Raw genomic sequence first — 23,066 nt, 5'->3', positions numbered from 1 at the left:
AGTCGCCAGGCCAGCCTCTCTAGGAATCTCGGAGGTGCTGTCTTCTCGTTGGGTGTCCAATATCGCTACCGACCAGTAATGGGGGCAAAAGCGCTTAGAGGAAGAGTGCAGGTGGATTGGGGAACTGAGCCTCAGAGCGCGGGGCATCCCTAGGCCGGGTAAGGCCACTTAACCGAGGCGCGCACCCGACAGCCTGAAGCTACAAAGCATCCATCTGTGGAAGGCCCTGATAATTTTGCCCTAAACGCTCTGGAAATAACAAACAGTACAGAGAATGGTACAACGAATGCCTGTATCCTCCTTCTGTACTCAACAATTAACACTTGGCTATGTTTGCCTTACCTCTCTATATACTAAAGACATTTTTTTAAGTTGTAATCATCAAAACACTTCATTCCAAATACTTCAATATGCATCCTTCAGTAATAAGAATAATCTCCAAACTAACAATACCATCATTACAGGTAGGAAAATTAACAATAATTCCGTGAAACCATCTAATAACCATTTTCAAATTTCCAACTGTCCTAAAATATATATTTCATAATTTTGTTTTTCCAAATCAGTTTCACACACTGCATTTGGTACGGCTCTTCAGTTTTGCTTTTTATTTTGAATTTACAGATTCACAGAAAGTTGCAAAGATAATACCCTTCAACTAGTTTCCCCCAATGGGTACATCTTACATAGTCTAATATTAAAAAATCAGGAAATTGATATTGGTACAATGTGTGTACATTTTGTCATTTTATCATGTGTAGATTTGTGTAACCACCATCACAATCAAGATACACAACTGTTCCAACACCACCAAGGCCTCCCTAAGTGCTACCCCTCCCTCTTCCCCTGCTCCCTCCCACTATCCCCAACCTCTGGCAACCACGTATCTGTATACTTTCATCTGTATACTTTTGTCAATTTAGAATATTATATAAATCTGGCCATACATTTCAGATTGGATTTTTTTCACTCAGCATAATTCTCTTGGAATACACTTGAGTCACTGCAGGTATCAATAGGTCATTCCATTTTATTGCAGAGTAGTATTACATGGTATAGATATAGTTTGTTTTAACCACCAGTCAGATCTTGACTATTACAAATAAAACTGATTTTAACAGTCACGTACAAGTTTTTTTGTGAACACGAGTTTTCATTTATCTGGGATAAATGCTCAGAAGTGCAAATACTGGGTATATGGCAAGTGCATGTTTGGTTTTATAGGAAACTGCCAAATTATTCCCCAGAGTGGCTGTAACATTTCTCATTCCTGGCAATGTAAAAGATTCAGTTCCTTTGCATCCTTGCCAGCATTTGGTGTTAAAACTTTTTTTAAAAAGCTGATAGCTGTGCAGATTTTTTTGTGTGTGTGTGGTTCGCGGGCCTCTCACTGCCGTGGTCTCCCGCCGCGGAGCACAGGCTCCGGACGCGCAGGCCCAGCGGCCATGGCTCACAGGCCCAGCCGCTCCGCGACATGTGGGATCTTCCCGGACCGGGGCACGAACGCGCGTCCCCTGCATCGGCAGGCGGACTCTCAACCACTGCGCCACCAGGGAAGCCCTGTGCAGATTTTTAACTTGCATTTCCCTAATGGCTAATGTTGTTGAACGTCTTTTCATTTGCCATAAATATCTGTTCATGTCTTTTGCCCGTTTTCTAATTGGATCTATTTATTACTGCTGAGTTTTGAGAATTCTTTAGTCTAGATACAAATCCTGTGTTGCATATATGATTTGCAAACATTTTCTCCCAGTCTGTAATGCTTTTTCATCCTCTTTAAAGAGTCTTTTGGAGAGAAAATTTTAATTTTGACGAGGTTCAACTTATTTTTTTCCTTTTATGGAGCATGCTTTTGATATGTCTAAGAATTCTTTGCTTAGTCTTAGTTCCTGCTGTGATTTTTATTTTTTGCCTATGGCTATCCAATTGCTGCAGCATTTGTTGAAAGGCTATCTCTCCTCTACTGAATTGCTTTTGCACCTGTCAAAAATCCACTGGGCATCTGTGAGTCTATTCCTGGCTCAGTATCTTATGGCTCTTTAGTATCTTTTAAAAACAACCCTCTCCTCCACTTTTTATACCTTTCATTATGGAAAATTTCATACATATACAAAAGCAGTACAATGAACTCTCAATATTCACCCAGCATTAACAATTATCACCCCTCCCTTTTTCATCGTATCTTTTTGAAGAATCCAGTTTTCTTTTTGTTTTTCTTTTTTGGCCGTGCCGCTTGGCTTGTGGGATCTTAGTTCCCCGACCAGAGATCAAACCTGCGCCCTCAGCAGTGAAAGCAAGGAGTCCTAATGACTGGACCGCCAGGGGATTCTCCCAATTTTCTTACACAATATCCCATGTTTTAAACTTGTTTCTCATGGTGTCTTTTATCTTGCTCCTCTGCCTCCTGTACTTCCTGTAAACTGGCAATCAGGTCTAAGAAGCTTGATAAATTCAGGTTATACTTTTGGCTTTATTGCATTACATGTGGAGAGGCACATTATGTGAGTTGTCCCAGTCTTCGCAATGTTACATTTTGTTAAACTGATTAAGAGGTAAATGCCAACTCTCTTCATTGTTAAAGTACATCTTTCCCTGTGTAATTATTACGTAATCCGGGGTGATTCTTCTGTATGGACATAAAGCATCTTCATATTCATTACCTCATAACAACTTGGTGAGGTAGATATTCTTCCTTCTGTTTAACAGATAAGGAAATCGAGGCTCCAAGAAATGAAGGCATTTGTCCAAGGAAGAGTGGCAGAATCTGACTCATAGGGTCTTCAGACTTTTAACCTGGACCCCTTCCAGTTTTCACTCTTGGTCCTTTCAGTCTAATGAGGAGCCAGCCCTCAAGGAACTTTGGGGTTGAATTAATAACACTTATTATAATCAACACACCACTTCAATGCTGCTAGTATTAGAAAACACAATCCTAATATTAAGGTATTTATACTCCAGTGACAGGACTGGAGTTCTGAGAATTACAACATAAAATTATCAAATAAAGAATATAGGAAGAAATAAATTTACAAATGTACAAAAGGGTACAGACTGAATGAATGATTGGTTCACTGGGAGTAAATGGGCCTGACCACTCAGAGGTGGATTCTGAATTGGTTTAATCAGAGCTTTGAAGGGCTTGGCTCTGTGTAAAAAAACTTATGTAGTAAGTTGAGTGCTGGGACAGAATGTTGTTTCTTAAGTAACAAGCTATTTGTATGTCAGTAATGATGAAATGCTGATTAGAATTCAGAATGACAGGAGCAGGGATAATCAGCTCAAGGGGTGGGGTTAAGGATTTTTTCCTGTCGACAAGGAAAGCAACGTAGGACTGTCCTTCCATTTTGACACTCTACGTCCATTAGTTTTAAAATCCAAAGGTTGAAAAATAAATTGTTTTTCTTGGCATCATACTAATAGCTGGACATACTATTTAATAAGCCAATATTTTTTCCATTAAAACAAACTAATATATTATCTCCCTTAGACATTTAAAAAGCTGTTTTAAAAAGGTCTTTTTAAAGTACAAAATTCCAAAGTTAGCTATCCACCATACTTCCTCTTACTATAAAAATGAATCTTTTGAGGTGCATTAAGTCCTAATATTAACTTAATGAACAAATGTTACATTATGCCATGTTCTAGATTTTGTTCTAGATCATGTTCTTTTATCCAACTTTATTGACAACTAAATTGTTTCATAACGTACTTTCACATGATCCTTTTACTGAATGCTCACAACAATGCTATGAAGTAGGCATTATACCAATATTTGACTGACAGAGAAACTGAGACTTAGAGGCTGACTTAACATCACAGAGCTAGTAAGAGAAAGAGCCAGGACCCAAACCTAGGTTTTCTGATTCCAAATCCAGTGTACTTAAGTTGTCCTCAAACAGCAGACTCTTGCCCACCCAACTTCATGTTTGATATGTCTTAATCATACTGTCTGTAGAAACTTTCTCTAGCAGTAATACTATCTTTAAAATGTACAATGTATATAGACCTTTTCAAAAATGTACACTTTTTAATACCAAGATATTTTTGCTGTCATTTATAATGACACCATTACATCTTATAAAACATAACCCAATTTCTTCAGAATCTGTGATCGCTCCAAGGTCCTTTTCCAGGTTCATAACAAATGGTTTGGGACAGAGTATTTAACTAGAATTTGGCTTACGTTTCTGTAGTCTTGAAAGTCTAGATTAACTTTCTTCCTCATGCAACATACTTGTCTATAAAGGGGTGATCATGATTTTTTTTCCTTATAAAAACCATATGCTGCCATTTATCCAACAGTTACTTAAGTAGGCAGGGATTCTATTCCAGTTGACACATAATACTAGATTTTCTGAATCTGTGTCTTGGACTCATTGGCATTTTGGAGCCAAGAGAATTCCTCCACAGAATGGATTTTTTGTTGAAGATGAAGGTTTGAAGTCTGAGAGAATTCTTTTTCAGACTCATCACATTCACAGTTTTTTTCATCTGTATGAATTTTCTGATGTACGGTAAGGTTTTTTCTTTGCCTAAAAACTTTACTACAATCATTACACCCATATGGTTTCTCCCCTGTGTGGATTCTCTGGTGGCCAACTAAATTCCTCTTAGAAGTAAAAGATTTTCTACACTTCTCACACTCATATGGTTTTTCCCCAGTGTGCATTCTCTGATGTACAACAAGGTTTTTATTCTGACTGAAATCTTTTCCACACTCATTACATTTATAAGGTTTCTCTCCAGTATGGATTCTTTGATGTACCATAAGATTTCTACTAGAGGTAAGGACTTTTCTACATATATGACATTCATAGGTTTTTTCCCCACTGTGAATTCTTTGATGTTCAATAAGATTTCTGTTGTAAGTAAAGCCCTTCCCACACTCATTACATGCATAGGGCTTCTCACCAGTGTGGATTCTCTGATGGGCTATAAGGTTTGAGCGGTAACTGAAGACTTTCCCACAGTCATTACATTTATAAGACTTTTCCCTTGTGTGAATCCTCTGATGGCCAATGAGGCTTTTCTTCAGAATGAAGCATTTGCCACACTCATTACACTCATAGGGTTTCTCACCACTGTGGATTCTCTTATGTTCAATGAGGTTTCTGTTAGAGCTGAAAGCTCTACCACACTCACTGCATTCAAAGGGCTTTTCCCCAGTGTGGATTCTCCGATGTACGAGCAGGCTTGAATTGTAACTGAAAGCCTTCCCACAATCTTCACATTTGTAGGCTTTCTCCTGTGTATGGAGCTTCTGATGGACCATGAAACTCTTGCTCATAATGAAGGTTTTTCCACATTCTCGACATTCATAGGGCTTTTCCCCATTGTGGAGTCTCTCATGGTCAACGAGGTTTCTGTTAGAACCAAAGACCTTGCCACAGTCTTTACATTCATAGAGATTCTCTCCTGTGTGGAACCTTTGATGTAAAATGAGGCTCTTTTTCAGAATGAAAACTTTCCCACATTCATTACATTCGTAGGGCTTCTCCCCATTGTGGAGTCTCTGATGGTCAAAAAGGTAAGCACTCTGTGTAAAGGCTTTCCCACATTCAGTACATTTATAAGGCTTCTCTCTGCTATGCATCCTCTTATGGTCAATGAGGCTTGACTTAGAAGTGAAAATCTTCCCACATTTTTTACAACCAAAGGTCTTCTTTTCTGTGTGAACTCTCTGGTGTAAGAGGAGGCTTTTGCTTCGAATGAAAACTTTTCCACATTCTTTACATTTATATGGGTTCTCTGTGCTGTGGAGCCGCTGATGGTCAACAAGGTAAGTGGTCTGGGCAAAGGTTTTTCCACATTCGTCACATTTATAGGGTTTTTCCCCAGAGTGGATTCTCTGGTGCAGAATGAGGCTCTTCTTCAGAATGAAAGCTTTCTGACACTTGTTACATTTATAAGGTTCTTCTCCTTTGTGGAGCCGCTGGTGATCAATGAGGTAAGCATTTTGAGAGAAAACTTTGCCACACTCATTACATTTATAAGGTCTCTCCCCAGAATGGCGCCTTAGATGTATAATAAGGCCTGAGTGCCTATAGAAGCCCTTTCCACACTCCTTACATTTATAAGGTTTCTCCCCAGTGTGGATTCTCTGATGGTTTAGAAGGTAAGCACTTTGAGAGAAGGCTTTCCCACATTCATTACATTTATAAGGTTTCTCCCCAGAATGGTTCCGTAAATGCATTAGAAGGCTTGAGCGCTGAATAAAGCCTTTTCCACACTCCTTACACTTATGAGGTTTCTCCCCAGTATGGATCCTCCGATGGTTTATAAGATGAGAGATTTTATTGAAATGTTTACAACATATATCACACTTATAAAGCTTCTTTCCTTCAGTGCCTATTAAACTTTCAGAAAAAGCTGAATCTGAAGTTAAGCTTTCTCTAAATTCCTTCCACTTTTGGCCTCGTTTTTCTGGTGGAGTCATTTTCTTCTTTTCTCGTTCACACAGGGAAACTTTCTTCAGTGTATCTCTTTCCCTTGTTTCATTTCCCCACTGACTTGCTAAAACTTGCCATTCATACTCTTCCTCAAAGTCAAGAACCTGGGGAACACTTCCTTGAAGTCTTTTTGATGTTCCTTTCTGAGAATCTGCTCTTTGAGATAGGCTTGACTTTGATGTCACCTCCTCATTCTCAGTCATGGTCTCCCACTCTGGTAAAAGGAATTAAAAATGCAAATATTATCGTATCCCTGTGTTAGTGAGAACAAGATCTTCAAATGACTTTGAAACAAGCCAGAAGGAAACTTTTATATGCATACAAAAAGGAAAAGATTTTTGTTAAATGAGGGTACAAAGCAGAATGCTAGTGACAGAATGTTGTAAATGGATTAACATAAAATTCATTCTGAGATACTTCTAAGCTCTTTGCCTTCAGGGAGCAGATGGAAACATAGAAAGGATTCTGAAAAAACAGATGTAAGGAAGAACCAGAGAAAGAACATGGGATCTTTTGTAGGTGGTTCACACCTGAGGCTCAAGAAGTTGGACGGGACAAAAAGAAACAATTGGCTTATAAAGAGCTGTCTTTTTATTTTCTTCTTGCTAGGAAGATGGGAACTCTAAAAGAAAGAAAATATACCTAAAAACTTGAAAGGCAATCTTTAATTTTTGAAGTCAAGTGTATAAACACTTTTTAATTACTTGAAAGCAATTAACCTACAGGGAAAAAAAATCCATGAAAAAGCAACTTAATGCTTAGAATTCTCCTTCCAAAATTGAGTAACAGAATTTTAAAGTTCATTTCACAAAAATATCAGGTCTAGGTTAGACTCCCTCGCTTAATTAAATATAAAAGAGAAGAAATACAGAACAAAATGAAAAAATATAGACATTAAAAACCATGAAAACATCTATAAAATAATGAGGCTAAACTAGTTAACCTCCTTTCTACTCTAACATTCTCAAATATTTTAAAATGTGAAATTATATATATTTTAAATGTTTTGGAAACTTATTTTCAGCATCCAAATGTGAGAAAAATTATGAACTAGTTCCCCAAATTATCTAATAAGTAAAATTATGTAAATAATAGTAACATTATCTTCTATTTGAGTATAAAAACACTATTCTTCTACCTAAATAGAGAGAAAAGACATGGGAAAGGAGAGTAACTATTTTACTCTATTATGAACTTCTTTAAGTTTATGAGAGTGTGAAAATGGAAAACATCCAATAAATGTTAAAGTGAACTACATTCTTAGATCAGGTCCTCATACCTCATCTCAACTGTCCCTCTCTCTGGATTTTGGGCAGGACTGCCCATCACACTACACTGCTTCACTTGGCAGTAGGGATGGGCATGTGTCCTAGGCCTATCCAATACCAGTACTCCAGTTTCCTTGTCCACAGTGATTGTATCAAGACTGGTTTCACAATTTAAGCAGGATGCTGGTGGAAAGGAAGGTTCTCTTTCTTTAAGGAAGTAGAAGTGTTTTAAGGAATATAAGTGTTGCAAGTGGTTAAACTGAGATGGAAAATGGTTAAGAAATGAGCAACTTTTATATATACAGTAGCTAATTAGCTGGTTAAATGATCTGAAATTTTAGTATAGAAATCAGACTATGTATGGGAAAAATATCAGAATGAGAGAGGAAGCTGGTTACTTTCTGCAACCTTTGGTGAAGGCTGCAAGAAAAAGACAGGGTTCCCTACCTCCAATACTGCCCACTCCTCTAATCCATGTCCACTCCATTGCTAATTATCTTTCCAATAAGTATATTTGATCATGTCACTCACCTGCTCAAAACAAATAACTCTTCACTGCTTATAGGATAAAGCACAAATGACTAGAACAGCCCAAGAGCTGCCTTCACCCTATATCTGCCTATTTTTCTGGCTTCACTTCTTGTTAGTACCCTTTATGCCCAGAGATTCTAGGCATGGAAAACTACATAGAGATGCCCAAACATGTCATGTTTTTGCTTGCTTCTCTATCACTGCCCTTGCCCCTTTCTCTTCCCGAATTGCTCTTCCTCGTCCCAATTTGCTACCTGCCCAAACCTACAGCCTTAAAAACTAAGTACAAAAGTCACCCCCTGCCCCCAGAATTACCACTGATCTTACATAAATAAAAAAAGGATTATAAAGGAATACCATGAATGATTCTGTGCCAATAAATTGAACAACTTAAGATGAAATGGCTAAAATCGTAGAAAGACACAAACTACTAAAATTGACTCAAGAAGACATAGAAAATCTGAATAGTTCTATAATAAGTAAAGAAATTAAATCAGTAACCAAAAAACTACCCACAAAGAAAAGCCCAGGCCCAGACTGTATCACTGCTGAATTCTACCAAACATGAAAAGAACACCAATTCTTCACAAACTCTTCCAATAAATAGGAAAGGTGGGAACACTTCCCAACTCATTCTGTGAGACCAGTATTAACTAGATACCAAAACCAGGCAAAGATATGACAAAAAAAGAGAAAACTACAAACATATCTTATGAATAAAGACATAAGAATCCTCAACAAAGTATTAGCTAACTGAATCCAGCAACATATAAAAAAGAATTATACACTATGACCAAGTGGGATTTATCACAGGAATGCAAATGCTGGTATAACATCAGATAATCAATTAATGTAATATACCATATCAACTGTATAAGGGACAAAACTCACACAATCATCTCACAGATACAGAAAAAGTATTTGGCAAAGTCCAAAACTCCTTCATGATAAGAACACTCAACAAAGTAGGAATAGAAGGGAACTTCCTAAAACCTAATACAGGACACCTACAAAAAATTTAAAGCTAACATCATACTTAATGGTGAATGACTGAATGCTTTCCCTCTAGGAGCAGGAACAAGAAAAGGATGTCTGCTCCTGCCACTTCTATGCAACAGTACTGGAGGCTCTAGCCAGGTCAACGGGGCAAAAGAAAGAAATAAAAGGCACCCAGATTGGAAAGGAAGACATAAAACTATCTCTGTTTGCAAAATTTGTATATAGAAAATCCTAAAGAATCTACCAAAAAACTATCAGAACTAAGTAAGTTCAGCAAGGTTGTAGGATAAATATCAATATACAAAAATCAGTGGTATTTCTGTACATTAGCACTGAACAATCAAAAAACAGGAAATTAAGAAATAATAGCATCCAGGAATTCCCTGGTTGTCCAGTTAGGACTTGGTGCTTTCACTGCCAGAGCCCAGGTTCAATCCCTGGTTGGGGAACTAAGATCCTGCAAGCCACACGGTGCAGCCAAAAAAAAAGAGACCAATATTCCAAGTTAAATGGGCAAAGAACAGTACTAGGTAGTTCATGACATATGAAAAGATACTCAACCTGACTAGTAATGAGGGTGCTCATGAAACCAAATTGAAACAGCAATGAGATTTCATTTTTTCACCCTCTGTAAATCCTTCCCTAAACCACCCACCCCTCCCCCACCCTCCCAGTTCTTCCATTTAACCAAGCTCCTATGTGCTCCTGCACTCATGCATACTTTTATTATATAACATTTGTCACACTGTATTGTAATTATTTGTGTAAATGTCTTTTACTCCAATTTGAATGTACTTTATGGCAGGGGCTAAGCTTGATGTGGGAGATACTTAATATTTCTTGAATAATTGCCTTCAAATCCTATTCCAATCTCTTAAATGAACATATACACGTCTTTTACATATTGAAGAAGTATGTGCAAGCTATCTGGGAGTCTGCTTTTCTACCAGCTTATCAATGCACAGAAACTGAGTGCACAAAACTGTCAAATATGATAGTGTCACAGTCTACCCCAGGTCAAAACACCATGGGCTGTGTAGTACTTTCTCTGTCTGGGGGAATTTGGTCGTGCCCAACTTTTAAACATTATAAATCCTTCGCGGGGACTAGATTCTTTAGACACATTACTTATTTTCCCTCTTTCTGAACCATTTCCTTAAGGTAGCCTCCTCAAGTCAGAATTACTAGGTCAAAGAGCATAAACACCTTGGTATCTGCTTGCCCAAAGCCCTAACAGCATTGCAGTTAGAGCATATCTTACTTATTAAAGTTGATTCAAACTTCTCTTCCCTTAAAAGAGTTGGAATAAATAAGGAATTACATTTTCTTCTTCTTTTTTAAATTTAACTCCTACACCCATCTGGAATTTATTTTGGCTTACAGCGTGAGGTATGGATCCATGGTGAGTGCTTTTCATAAAATTAATCAATTAACCCATAAAGCAGGTTTTAAAGTTCTTCAAAGAAAAGATGAATTATTGAGTAAATAGCATTAGAACTACTGAAAGCCACTTGGGTTAAAAAAAAAAAAAAACAGGCTTCCCTTGTGGCGCAGTGGTTGAGAGTCCGCCTGCCGATGCAGGGGATGCGGGTTCGTGCCCCGGTCCGGGAAGATCCCACATGCCACGGAGCAGCTGGGCCCGTGAGCCATGGCGGCTGAGCCTGCGCGTCCGGAGCCTGTGCTCCGCAACGGGAGAGGCCACAACAGTAAGAGGCCCGCGTACCTCAAAAAAAAAAAAAAAAAAACCAAGCAAACATATACAAACTGGATTCCTATATCATTCTGCAAAACAAGATAAACTTTATTTATTTTATTTTTTATTTTTTTATTTTTTTGCAGTACACAGGCCTCTCCCTGTTGTGGCCTCTTCCGTTGTGGAGCACAGGCTCCGGATGCGCAGGCTCAGCGGCCATGGCTCACGGGCCCAGCCGCTCCGTGGCATGTGGGATCTTCCCGGACGGGGGCACGAACCCGCGTCCCCTGCATCGGCAGGCAGACTCTCGACCACTGCGCCACCAGGGAAGCTCTAAGATAAACTTTAGATGGACTAAAGCTTAAATGTAAAAATGAAACAATGAAAATGTCTGAAGAAAATACAGGTGATTTTAAAACTAATAATTTTATGGAGAAGGAGACCACAAAGGAAAATATTGCTGTTTGACTACATGAAAGATTTTCTAAGACTTAAAAAATAATGATAATAATAATACCACTGAAAGGCAAACAAATGGGAAAATGTGCAACATGTGACAAAGGGTTAGCAGTTCTAATAAATAAAATATGTAGAAAAGATATGAATAAGCAGAAAATGACCAATAAACATGATAACACTAATAATCAAAGAAATGAAAGAAAAATAAACAAAAGATAGTATTCTTCATCTAGCTAGCAAAGTTTTAAAACAGTGACCAGGGCTTCCCTGGTGGTGCAGTGGTTAAGAGTCCGCCTGCTAATACAGGGCACACGGGTTCGAGCCCTGGTCTTGGAAGATCCCACAAGCTGCGGAGCAACTGGGCCCTGGGCCCATGCGCTATAACTGAGCCTGCGCTCTGGAGCCCATGAGCCATAGCTAATGAAGCCCGTGTGCCTAGAGCCCATGCTCTGCAACGGGAGAGGCCACCGCAATGAGAGGCCCGCGCACCTCAATGAAGAGCAGCCTCCGCTCGCCGCAACTAGAGAAAGCCCGTGTGCAGCAACAAAGACCCAACGCAGCCAAAACAAAATAAAAAAATTTAAAAAACCCCAAAAAACAGTGACCAAATCATAAACACATACAGGGGAAATGGGTCCTCTTGTACTCTTTTTGTATAAGTGTAAATTGGTACATCACTGATAGAAAGCAGTTTGGGAATATGTATCAAAATATAAAATCTACAAAATGTTTTAGCACCACACCATAGCTGAGACACTAAAAGACATATTCTCATATATGTAAAAATATACAGTATAAATTACTATGAACAATAAAAAATTTACTAAGGTTGCTGGGTACAAAATTAATATACAAAAATTAAATATTTTTATGTATGCAAACAATGATCAATTAGAAAACATCAGAAAAGTTTCCTATTTCAAAGAATCAATGTAACCAGAATATGTAAGATCTACCTGATTTAAAACAGGCCTGAAACAGAAAAAGGCAGTATGAACAAATGGAACGATATGTAATGTTCTTGAATAGAAATTCAGTATCATAAAGCTGTCAATGTAAAGCATGATACTCAGACAACGAAATACAAAGCTACTTCCTTCATGGCCTTTCCTAATCCCCAGGAACGGTACTGGTTGCTTTGTCTTCTTCATTTCCATCTCAAGAGGCTTACGTCACTCTATTACCAATTATTTTACTCTGCCTTGTTTATTCTTTTTATGTTCATCTCCCAAATCATGCTACTTAAGGGCAGAATCACGTCATTTCCATAGTTGCCATTACATGGTAGGTGTTTAATGTTTGTTGGGAACATAAATGGCTAACAGTTTTTAAAAAAATACTCTGTTATTAATAAAAGAAATCCACTTGAGAATAGATATTATAACTTAAAAAATTATATTAACAATAATTTAAAAGAATGGGACTACTCAGCAGCAATGAAGGCAGAGCCAAAGGAGTGGTTCTTACGTACAGCTGGTAAGAGCAGAGAGGACTGAGATCACTATGGAAAGCAGTTTGGCAGTATGAAGCAAGAGCCTTAAAACAATTCAAACACTTAGGCCTAGTAACTCTACTTCTAAAAAAAATGAGAAATAAAAAAAACAAAAACAGGGGCTTCCCTGGTGGCGCAGTGGTTGAGAGTCCGCCTGCTGATGCAGGGGATATGGGTTCATGCCCCGGTCCGGAAGGATCCCACATGCCGCAGAGCGGCTGGGGCCGTGAGCCATGGCCGCTGAGCCTGCACGTCTGGAGCCTGGGCTCCGCAACGGGAGAGGCCACAACAGTGAGAGGCCCGCGTACCACACACACACACACAAAAAACCTTAGGCATAGAGATAGATTATTATTATGGCAATTATTTAAAATAAAGAAATGGCTAACTAAATTATGACACAAATTACGTAGCCAATACAGATAATTGTTGCAAAGAATTTGTGATAATACGAGAGTGAGGTGACTGCAAAGAACACAAGCTATAAAACTATATATATTCATAAATAAACACTCTCAAAACAATGTAAAAAACCTCAAACACACAAAAAAAGCCAGAAAGGTAATATATCAAAATTCTGATAGTAGCTGTTTGCAAATAGTGGGTTAAAAAAATTTTTTTTTCTCCTAATAGTCTGTGTTTTCCAAAATAAGTATGCTATACTATGTTCATAATCAGAAAAACAAAAGCTGGGACTTTCCTGGTGGTCCAGTGGTTAAGAACCTGCACTTCCACTGTAGGGGGAAGAAAAAAAGAAAAGAAAAACAAACAAAAGCTGATGAAGTTGGGGGGGAGGGAGACACAAGAGGGAAGAGATATGGGAACATATGTATATGTAAAACTGATTCACTTTGTTATAAAGCAGAAACTAACACACCACTGTAAAGCAATTATACTCCAATAAAAACGTTAAAAAAAAAAAAAGCTGATGAAGTCAAGGTAAGAATTATGGGAAGAAAGTGTCCTTACCTAAGGAAGTCACATTTCCATAATTCTCCAGCATCACATCCCAGTACAAAGCCCTCTGAATTGGGCCCAGACATGCCCATTCCTCTGAAGTGAAGCATACTGATACTTCCTCAAACATCACCAATTCCTGAAATAACAGGTATGTGTGAGATTATCCATGCCCAGGAAGCTCCCCTACTGAAAGGTCCCTTTCACTTCTGGGGAAGACATGTTGTGAGGGCATGAGGTGGGCAAAGGATATCAGGGAGACATAGGAGACCCCACATGAAGTCTGCCTTCCAATAGCATGGACCTTGATTTAGAGATGGGAGCTGACTGGACACCCAAGCCCAAGGATGAGAGATACTCCAGCCATAATTAGGATACTTCAGCCACAATGAGATAGTGAAGATAGGATCTTAGGAAGAAAAGAGGATGCAAATCTTACCTGGGGCTGGGCTGTCAGGAGCATGAGAGCCATTAATTGATTTCTTGGGTTCTCTTCCTGGGAAAGGGCAGAAGCTTCAGGGGCAGGAGAATCTGAAGGAGAAAAAGCTGCATATGAGGTAACTGTTGTTCCTGCCCACTACTCCAAGTCCAATATCTTTATCTTCTATAAACAAGGAATTCAGAAAGACACAGAGCTCCCAGAACTAGGCAACGATGGCTATAAAATGACCTACAAATCTTTTCTGATCCCCACGTGCAGGGCTGGAATAGCACAAAGAATAGCAATAGAATGGATAAAGGGGGACTTCCCTGGTGGCGCAGTGGATAAGACTCCGTGCTCCCAATGCAGGGGGCCCGGGTTCGATCCCTGGTCAGGGAACTAGATCCCACATGCATGCTGCAATTAAGAGTTCACATGCCACAACTAAGGAGCTGGGGAGTCTCAACTAAGGAGCCCCACGAGCCACAACTAAGGAGCCCCACGAGCCACAAATAAGACCCAGCGTAACCAAACTAAAAAAAATTTTTTTAATTAAAAAAAAAAAAGGGCTTCCCTGGTGCTGCAGTGGTTAAGAATCTGCCTGCCAATGCAGGGGACATGGGTTCAAGCCCTGGTCCCGGAAGATCACACATGCCACGGAGCAACTAAGCTCATGTGCCACTACTACTGAGCCTGCGCTCTAGAGTCTGTGAGCCACAACTACTGAGCCCGCATGCTGCTACTACTGAAGCCCACGTGCCTAGAGCCCATGCTCTGCAACAAGAGAAGCCACCACAATGAAAAGGCCATGCACTGTAACGAAGAATAGTCCCTGCTCGCCGCAACTAGAGAAAGCCCGCGCACAGCAACAAAGATCCAACGCAGCCAAAAATAAGTAAATTAAAAAAAAAAAAAAAAAAAAAAAGAATGGATAAAGGGTCAGAGGGACCCAGGAAAGGACAAGAGGGAGAACAGGAAAGAGCTTGGTACCATAAGGGGTTCATATAAGGGCAGGAGAGGAAGCAACTATCTGGGAGTAGGGAGATGATCCACAGTAAGAGTCCTGAGAAAAGTCCAAAGTCATAGCCAGTAAGTTACCATGTTGAGGATCTTGGAGCAAGTTGAACACCACTGGGTCAGTAAGAGGATTTGAGCGAATTTCAGCTGATATGTGGCTGCCAGTGGGTGCATGAGGAAGTGCTATTCCTGGAGTGCTCAGACCCTCCTGGAGAGTGTCCTGATCCTGGACAAGGACTGGAACCTGGGAACAAGCAGAACAAAATAAGCTGACTCTTCTTGTACCTCCAGAAAATGGACTCACCTAACATGGACCTCTTTCTGCCCGTAATCTAGAACTGTGAGATGAGAGTGACCCACCTCAAGTATGGAGCATCAAAACAGCAGTAAAGCTTTGCCTTGAGAACAATGGAGCTGCCCTCTAGCCCCACTCATGGTACTGGTGACCTCTCCCAGAGGAGACTGAACACAACGGTGGAAACAGAAGCCAGACCTGGGTGTGGGTTAAGGAGGGAATGGGAAGTAACAAGCAATTAAGAGCTTCAGACCTCGTTTTAGATTACACCTGGGTTCAATACACTCTTCTACTTATTTACCCCTTTACGTATCCTTTCCTGCTCCAATAGAAGGAACACTACAAGTCTAGACGTTTGCTTTTGTTGCTAACTAGGTGTCTCACCTAAGACAATGTAGTGAACCTTTTCCTGCCTCCATTTTCTTATCTCTCAAATGAGAAAGATGGATTAGTGATTAGTACTGAAATATGTAGCTCTAAATTCTTCATTTTTATGATTTAAACAAATGAGCCCATCCTTGGTACCACTCCCAAGTTATATTCCAGACTTCTTATATAGAAATGTTTCTAGTGGGCTCCAGATTGACAGAAAGAGATCTGACACATACTAGAAACTATATTAAGATCCCAATTTAATAGCCAAGGATATAAAATCTTATCAGAGGCAAATATCTCAACCCAATCCCTTGGCTCACAGAATCCCCAGTAGGGGAAAACATGGGGAGGTCTTGCCAGATCTAGAAAGCTTCATTCATGCTTTCCCACTGCCTTTTATACTTCAGGCTTACAACATCACTCCAAACATACTTATACAAACAGTACATATGTTTCTGTTTAGAGGAACACTTACAAACATTACGTTCTTCAGATTCTTGAACCAAACTCAGCATTAGCAAGCATCACCCAAGGAGGCAAAGCAGAGTCAATGTCTTGTGTTGATTCTGAATTGGCCCAAAGACCCCAATCATAAATCCATTTCTCTCAAAAGACATTCTGTGGTCTGAACAGCTCATGAACCTGTTTTAATTAGCATTAGGGTTGCTACTGTGTTATTAATTGTTAATGAAAATCACAGCATCATCCTCTATCCCCTCTGTCCTGGGCCTACTCCCTCCTTCCACCTCAAACTCTTCCCCTTTCCCCTTTCTCACTTTTAGTGCTGGTCCATCGAGGTCTTTCTGCAGCTCCTCTACCAGGGCCACTGCCTCCTCACCACTCCCGGGGCGATGGATCTGCACCCAGGTCCGTATCTCTCCGGGCAGGATGCTCAGGAACTGCTCCAACACCAGCAGCTCAAGGATCTGTGCCTTGGTGCGTGCTTCTGGCCTCAGCCACCGGCGACAGAGCTCCCGGAGCCGGCTCAGTGCCTCCTGGGGTCCAGATGTCTCATGGTAACGTAACTGTCTAAAGTGCAGGTGGGAGGTCTCCCAAACAGAGGAGCTGCTCCCTTGGAAGCTGGTTCCCCACTTCCAGGTATCATCCTTCCCTTTAACAAGGCCCTCTTGTCTCAGAGCACTGTGGGCCCAATTTTCTCTTGTCATTGTTGTTATTTAAGAAAGGCTCCTCTCTAGGGCCCCTCAATCCTTGCTTGCCTTCTTCCTTAGAGCTTGGAGAACGTCATCTATAAGACCTCAAGAAATCATTGTTAAAGTTAACCCAGAGAAACAATCAGGTTTTCCAGACCCCAGTTAGCTCTCACTAATGAAGAAACCTCCCTGAATGCAAAGTTCTAGATTCTGGGCCATGCCTCCTCTAACAGAAGCCCGGGCCCAAGGCTCTAGGGACACTAATACGCATGTTACCCAGACCATTGCTCGTATCAAAAACATGAAATTCCTTTGGTCTTTTTTTTTTTGGCCACGTGGCTTGTGGGATCTTAGTTCCCCGACCAGGGATCCAAGCCATGCTCCGTGCATTAGAAGCATGGAGTCTTAACCACTGGACGGCCAGGGAAGTCCCTCCTTTGGTCTTTATTCACAGTTTCTCCTCCACCTAATTACAATAAATCCTTTATCCACCATTCTAACAATGGGCATCCTGGCTACTCCTGTGTGACCTTGAACAAGTTACCTCACTTCTAAGTCTCAGTTTGTTAACCTGTAAAATAGGGGCAACAACAATTCCTATCTTATGGGCTTGTAAGAATTTGATGTGAAATACATTTCAGGCTTTTGAATAGTGCCTGGTATATGGATTCAAATGTTAATCATTATCTTTCTGCAACTACCACCTTTTCCTATGTTCTTAGGCTTCTGCTTTCTAGAAATAGTGCATTCTTTAGAAATAATATGTATCTTTATTACAAAATGGAAAATCTGTAAAACCAGAAAACACATACAAAACCAAAGAACAATCACTGCTATTGTTCTGGACTACATTCTTCCAGTCCTTTCTCTAACGGGCAATTTGGATCACAAAACTGGATCCAACTGTACTGCTCCATAATTTCACACACATTGTATTGTGAACACAATATCAAATATTCTTCATCATTATTTTCAAGAGTACATCAGCCCATGGGACTTTCCTGGTGGTGCAGTGGTTAAGAATCTGCCTGCCAATGCAGGGGACATGGGTTTGAGCCCTGGTCCGGGAAGATCCCACATGCCGTGGAGCAGCTAAGCCCATGTGCCACAACTACTGAGCCTGCGCTCCAGAGGCCGGGAGCCATAACTACTGAGCCTGCGTGCCACAACCACTGAAGCCCGCGTGCCTAGAGCCCGTGCTCCACAACAAAGGGAGGCCACCACAGTGAGAGGCCTGAGCACTGCGGGGAGTAGTGGCCCCCACTCGCTGCAGCTGGAGAAAGCCCGCGTGCAGCAACAAGGACCCAACGCAGCCAAAAATAAATAAATAAATAAATAAATTTATTTTTTTTAAAGAAAGAGTATATCAGCCCATTCATACTTTAGTCCCCTGTTGTTAGACGTTTAGATTATTTATAATTTTCTCCTATGACAAATTCAGCTGCAATGACCATCTTTGCTAATGAATTTTTGGTTACATTTCTGCTTATTTCTTCAGGAAAAATTCCCAGAAAAGAAATTGTTTGGCTGAAAGGTACAAATAGTTTAAACTTTTAAGGTTGTAATAGTTACAGTATTATCAGTAACATATAAGAGTGCCTCATTAATTTTATTTAACACATGGACCCTTAAAATTCATGCTTATAATGGAGCAGAGGAGGCCAAAATATAAACATAATTTCAATATAATGTGTGAGTACAATTAACAGGAGGACATATAAGCACAGTAAGAATTCATGAAGGTAATTTTGGGTTGGGCTGTAAAGAAAAAAAGACCACTGGAGTGTTAGGAAAGCCATTCCAGGAATAAAGAAGTTGCAATTTCAAAAGCAAGGGAGAGACAGCACATATAGCTCTGTTAAAAAGGTTCTTTGCAAATCAGAGAAGGAAGTAAACTTTGAGGTAATTTTGTAGAATTAGAGTGAAGAGGTAAACAGAAGCCAATGCTACAGGCTACTGAGAGGCAGCCAGAGGCATCCCAAGTAGCCAGAGTGGCACTGCCAACCAAGCTCCTTCCACAGGAATTACACTCAGCATCTCAGCATCAAGCCACTGTAGATTTAACCTGTGTCTGTGACCATCTGTGCTTTATCTAGTTTTACTTTGTGCATCTGTTAGCAAGACGCGTCCTAAGGGAACTGCTTCTTTGCTTTACATCATTTCAGCTTATGAAAGGTTTCATAAGAATACTCTACTTTCAGGGATTTCCCTGGTGGTGCAGTGGATAAGATTCCATGCTCCCAATGCAGGGGGCACAGGTTCGATCGCTGGTCAGGGAACTAGATCCCACATGCGTGCTGCAACTAAGAGTTTGCATGCCACAACTAACGAACCTGTTTGCCGCAACTAAGGAGCCCACAGGCCGCAACTAAGGAGCCCGTCTGTTGCAACTAAGACCTGGCGCAACCTAAATTAAAACAAAAACAAAAACAACCCTACTTTCAGACATTAGGGGAAACCTGTAGTCTAAACAAATAACTAAAGTTCTAAATTTAGTAGTAGGGATAGAACAATTGAGAAAAACTGAGCAGTTCTTTGGTAACTGATCTAGGGGTGATGGAAAGGAATTTAAAAAAAGGATTTCTATCCCATGTTCACAGATAGGAAGACTCAATATTGTCAATGTTTCAGTACTTCTCAACTTTACCTATAGATTCAATGCAACTCCAATCAAAATCTCAGCAAGCTATTTTGTGGATATTGACAAACTGATTCTAAAGTTCACATGGAGAGGCAAAAGACGCAGAATAACTAACACAATATTTAAGAAGAAGAACAAAGTTGAGGGACTGACACTACCCACATCAAAACTTTCTAAAAAGCTACAGTGATGAAGACAGCATGGTACTGGCAAAATTGTAGACAAATCAATGGGACAGAATAGAGAGTCCAGAAATAGACCCACACGAATAGTCAACTGATCTCTGAGAGAGTCAAGGTAATACAATGGAGCAAATATAGTCTTTTTGGCAAATGGTGCTGGTACAACTGGACATTCACATGCAAAAAATGAATCTAGACAGATTTTACATCTTTCACAAAAATTAACTCAAAATGGATCACAGACCTAAATATAATATGCAAAACTATAAAATTCCTGGAAGATAACCTAGGAGAAAACCTAGATGATCTTGGGTATGGTGATAGCTTTTTAGATACACACAAAAGGCACGATCCTTGAATGAAATAATTAATAAACTAGACTTCATCAAAACTAAAAAATTCTGCTCTGCAAAAGGCAATGTCAAGAATGAGAAGACAACCCGGAAGACTGAGAGAAAATACTTGCAAAAGACACACACTATTATCCTTCCTTTGTATATTTTATACAAAGAACTCTTAAAACTTAACAATAAGAAAACAAACAACTCAATTAAAATATGGCCCAAGGGGGAATTCCCTGGTGATCCAGTGGTTAGGACTCAGAGCTTGCACTGCCAGGGGCCTGGGTTCAATCCCTGGTCAGGGAACTAAGATATCACAAGCTGTGTGATGAGGGGGAAAAAAAAAAAAGATAAAATGACTCAAAGACCTAAACAAATACCTCATCAAAGAAGATATACATATTTCAAACAACTGCACGAAAATATGCTCCACATCATATGTCATCATGGAAATGAAAGTTAAAACAATGAGATACCTTACGTACCTATTATAATGGCCAAAATCCAGAACACTGGCAACACCAAATGCTGGTGAAGATGTGGAGCAACAGGAACTCTCATTCATTGCTGGTGGGAATGCAAAATGGTACAGCCACTATAGAAGACAGTTTGGCAGTATCTTACAAAACTAAACATAATCCTACCATAAATTCTAGCAATTGTGTTCCTTGGTATTCATCCAAAGAAACTGAAGACATACATCCACACGAAAACCTGCACATGGATGTTTACAGCAGCTTCATTCGTAATTGTCAACACCTAGAATCAACCAAGATGTCCTTCAATAGGTGAATGAATAAACTGTGGTTCATCCAGACAATGGAATATTACTCAGTGCTAAAAAGAAACAAGCTATTAAGCCATGAAAAGATACAAAGGAAGCTTAAATATGGACTACCCAGTGAAAGAAGCTAATCTGAAAATCTAATATAGTGAACAATTCCAACTATATGACACTCTGGAAAAGGCAAAACTATGGAGACAGTAAAATGATCAGTGATTGCCCAGGTTGGAGAAGGAAGGGATGAGCAGGCAGAACACAGAGGATTTTTAGGGCAGTGAAACCATGCTGTATACTAAAATGGTGGATACATTATACAAATCATTATAAATCTGTCCAAACCCATAGAATATATAAACACAGAGAGTGAACCTTTATGTAACCTATGGACTTTGGGCGACTAAAATGTGTCTGATACAGGTTCACCAACTGCAACAAAAGGTACCAGAGACTCTGGCGGGGGATTTTTTTTTTTTTTGATTGAAGTATAGTTATTACGCAATGTTGTATTAATTTGTGCTGTACAGCAAAGTGATTCAGTTATACATAAATATACACTCTTTTTATATTCCTTTCCATTACGGTTTAGCACATGATACTGAATATAGTTCCCTGTGCTATACAGGAGAATCTTGTTGTTTATCCATTCTATAAATAGTAGCTTGCATCTGCTAACCCCAAACTCCCACTCCATCCCTCCGGTGGTGGGGGATGTTGATATGGGGGGACGCTATGCAAGAGCGGGGGCAGGGAGTATATGGGAAATTTCTGTATTTTCTGCTTAATTTTCCTGTGAACGTAAAACTGCTCTCAAAAATAAAGTCTGTAAGTAAATAAAACCCGGGGCGGGGGGAGAAGGATTTCTAAATAATTTTCTACAGTAAATTATCAGAATTCTATTTACTCTTACTTTGCAGATAGATACAAATAATAAATCCTTAAACATGCATTTTGTTTGCTTCTCACAAAAGGTTTGTGAGTCACAAGTTAAAAAGAACAAAAGAAGCCTCAAAGGAACTAAGCGATTCACTCAAGGCCACTCAGTTATGGGAACAAATTCTGAACTCAGGGATTCTAACTCCAAAAGTCCAAAATAACTACATCTAAGAAAAGACTTCTGAAACCCAAATAACTCTTCCAAAGCAATGGTTTAGAATAATAATAATGACAACAATTCATTATAAAGCTTTAATCTGGCAAGCTGTAAAACGAAAATAAACAACCATACGTAGTCACTCAGAGGTTGGCAATGACCTTTCTTGCAAAAGACAGCGTTTACGCTGAGTTTACCATCTTAGTACTTAATGTGAAAATACATTCTCTGAAGCAATGGTGGTACGGCTTGTCTAAGTTTGCTTCTTAAATACCATTATATTACAAAATTAAAAGATGAGAACCGGTCCATACCTCAAGGGGAAAAAAAAAAAAAAAGCCCCCAGAAGTCTGGGAGTCCCTGCTCCAGGGAAGTCTCAAGCTGTTTCTCAGCATCAGTCTCAGAGAAGATGGAAAAAGAGCAGAAAAGCCTGAGCTGGGGAACCTGACTACTGAGGGCGGTGTTCTCAAAGGGGCAGCACATTCTACTAACTCGAGGGCCGGTCCACAGACACACGGACTCAGGGGCGCTGTCTTCAATACCTTCCCCAAGCCGCAGCCAAGGCGTCCACCTCAACACGGAGCGGAGGGACCGCGCTGGGGGTAAGGGCCGGAGAGGGGTCGGCGAAGGCTGCGCTGCCCTGGCGAGCTCAAGCCGCATCCCGGGCCGCCCTCCCCGCGTGCCAACCTGACCCGAGCCCACCCCGCTCACCGGGGGCTCCCGCAGCGGCTCCGGCCTTGGGGACCGCCGCCTCGGCGCCGGGACGCCGGGAGATGACACGGGAACTGGACCCCACGGCACCTAGGGCCCAAAATAATGGCTGACCCGCGGATACCGGGACTTCCGGTCGCTCACCCCACCTCCCAGTCCCGGCTCTCTAGGAAGCCATAGCTCTATGGTTCCTAGTTTTTCCCGGTGAAG

At 40.3% G+C, this 23,066-nt stretch overlaps 1 protein-coding gene across 4 annotated transcripts; it reads right to left on the bottom strand.

The window, feature by feature from the left end:
* Window positions 1–592: 592 nt before the first annotated feature.
* ZNF197 (zinc finger protein 197) lies at window positions 593–23,066 on the bottom strand. Of its 4 annotated transcripts, none has more exons than XM_082639844.1 (7): window positions 22,857–23,066; window positions 20,757–20,838; window positions 16,733–17,211; window positions 15,368–15,530; window positions 14,288–14,379; window positions 13,861–13,987; window positions 593–6,663 (listed from the first exon to the last, which is right to left on the bottom strand). In XM_082639844.1, the coding sequence occupies exons 3-7, from the start codon at window positions 17,120–17,122 to the stop codon at window positions 4,346–4,348; spliced, it is 3,090 nt and encodes a 1,029-aa protein (XP_082495970.1). In that variant the 5' UTR covers window positions 17,123–17,211; window positions 20,757–20,838; window positions 22,857–23,066; the 3' UTR covers window positions 593–4,345. The 4 variants fall into 4 exon arrangements, with proteins under 4 accessions (XP_082495970.1, XP_082495972.1, XP_082495971.1 ...); XM_082639846.1 differs by having other exon boundaries at window positions 16,733–17,202; XM_082639845.1 differs by lacking the exon at window positions 20,757–20,838.

This window comes from Mesoplodon mirus (assembly GCF_964341445.2).
Source record: "Mesoplodon mirus genome assembly, chromosome: 12".
Classification (NCBI taxonomy): domain Eukaryota; kingdom Metazoa; phylum Chordata; class Mammalia; order Artiodactyla; family Ziphiidae; genus Mesoplodon; species Mesoplodon mirus.
This window is presented reverse-complemented; position numbering and strand designations above follow the sequence as displayed.

Coding starts and splice junctions, on each gene's coding strand:
- ZNF197 (XM_082639844.1), bottom strand. CDS start 17,122: ATGACAAGAGAAAATTGGGCCCACAGTGCTCTGAGACAAGAGGGCCTT. Junction 15,531..16,732: donor TCGATGGACCAGCACTAAAA/GTGAGAAAGGGG, acceptor GCTTGTTCCCAG/GTTCCAGTCCTTGTCCAGGA. Junction 13,988..14,287: donor TCCTGACAGCCCAGCCCCAG/GTAAGATTTGCA, acceptor CTGTTATTTCAG/GAATTGGTGATGTTTGAGGA.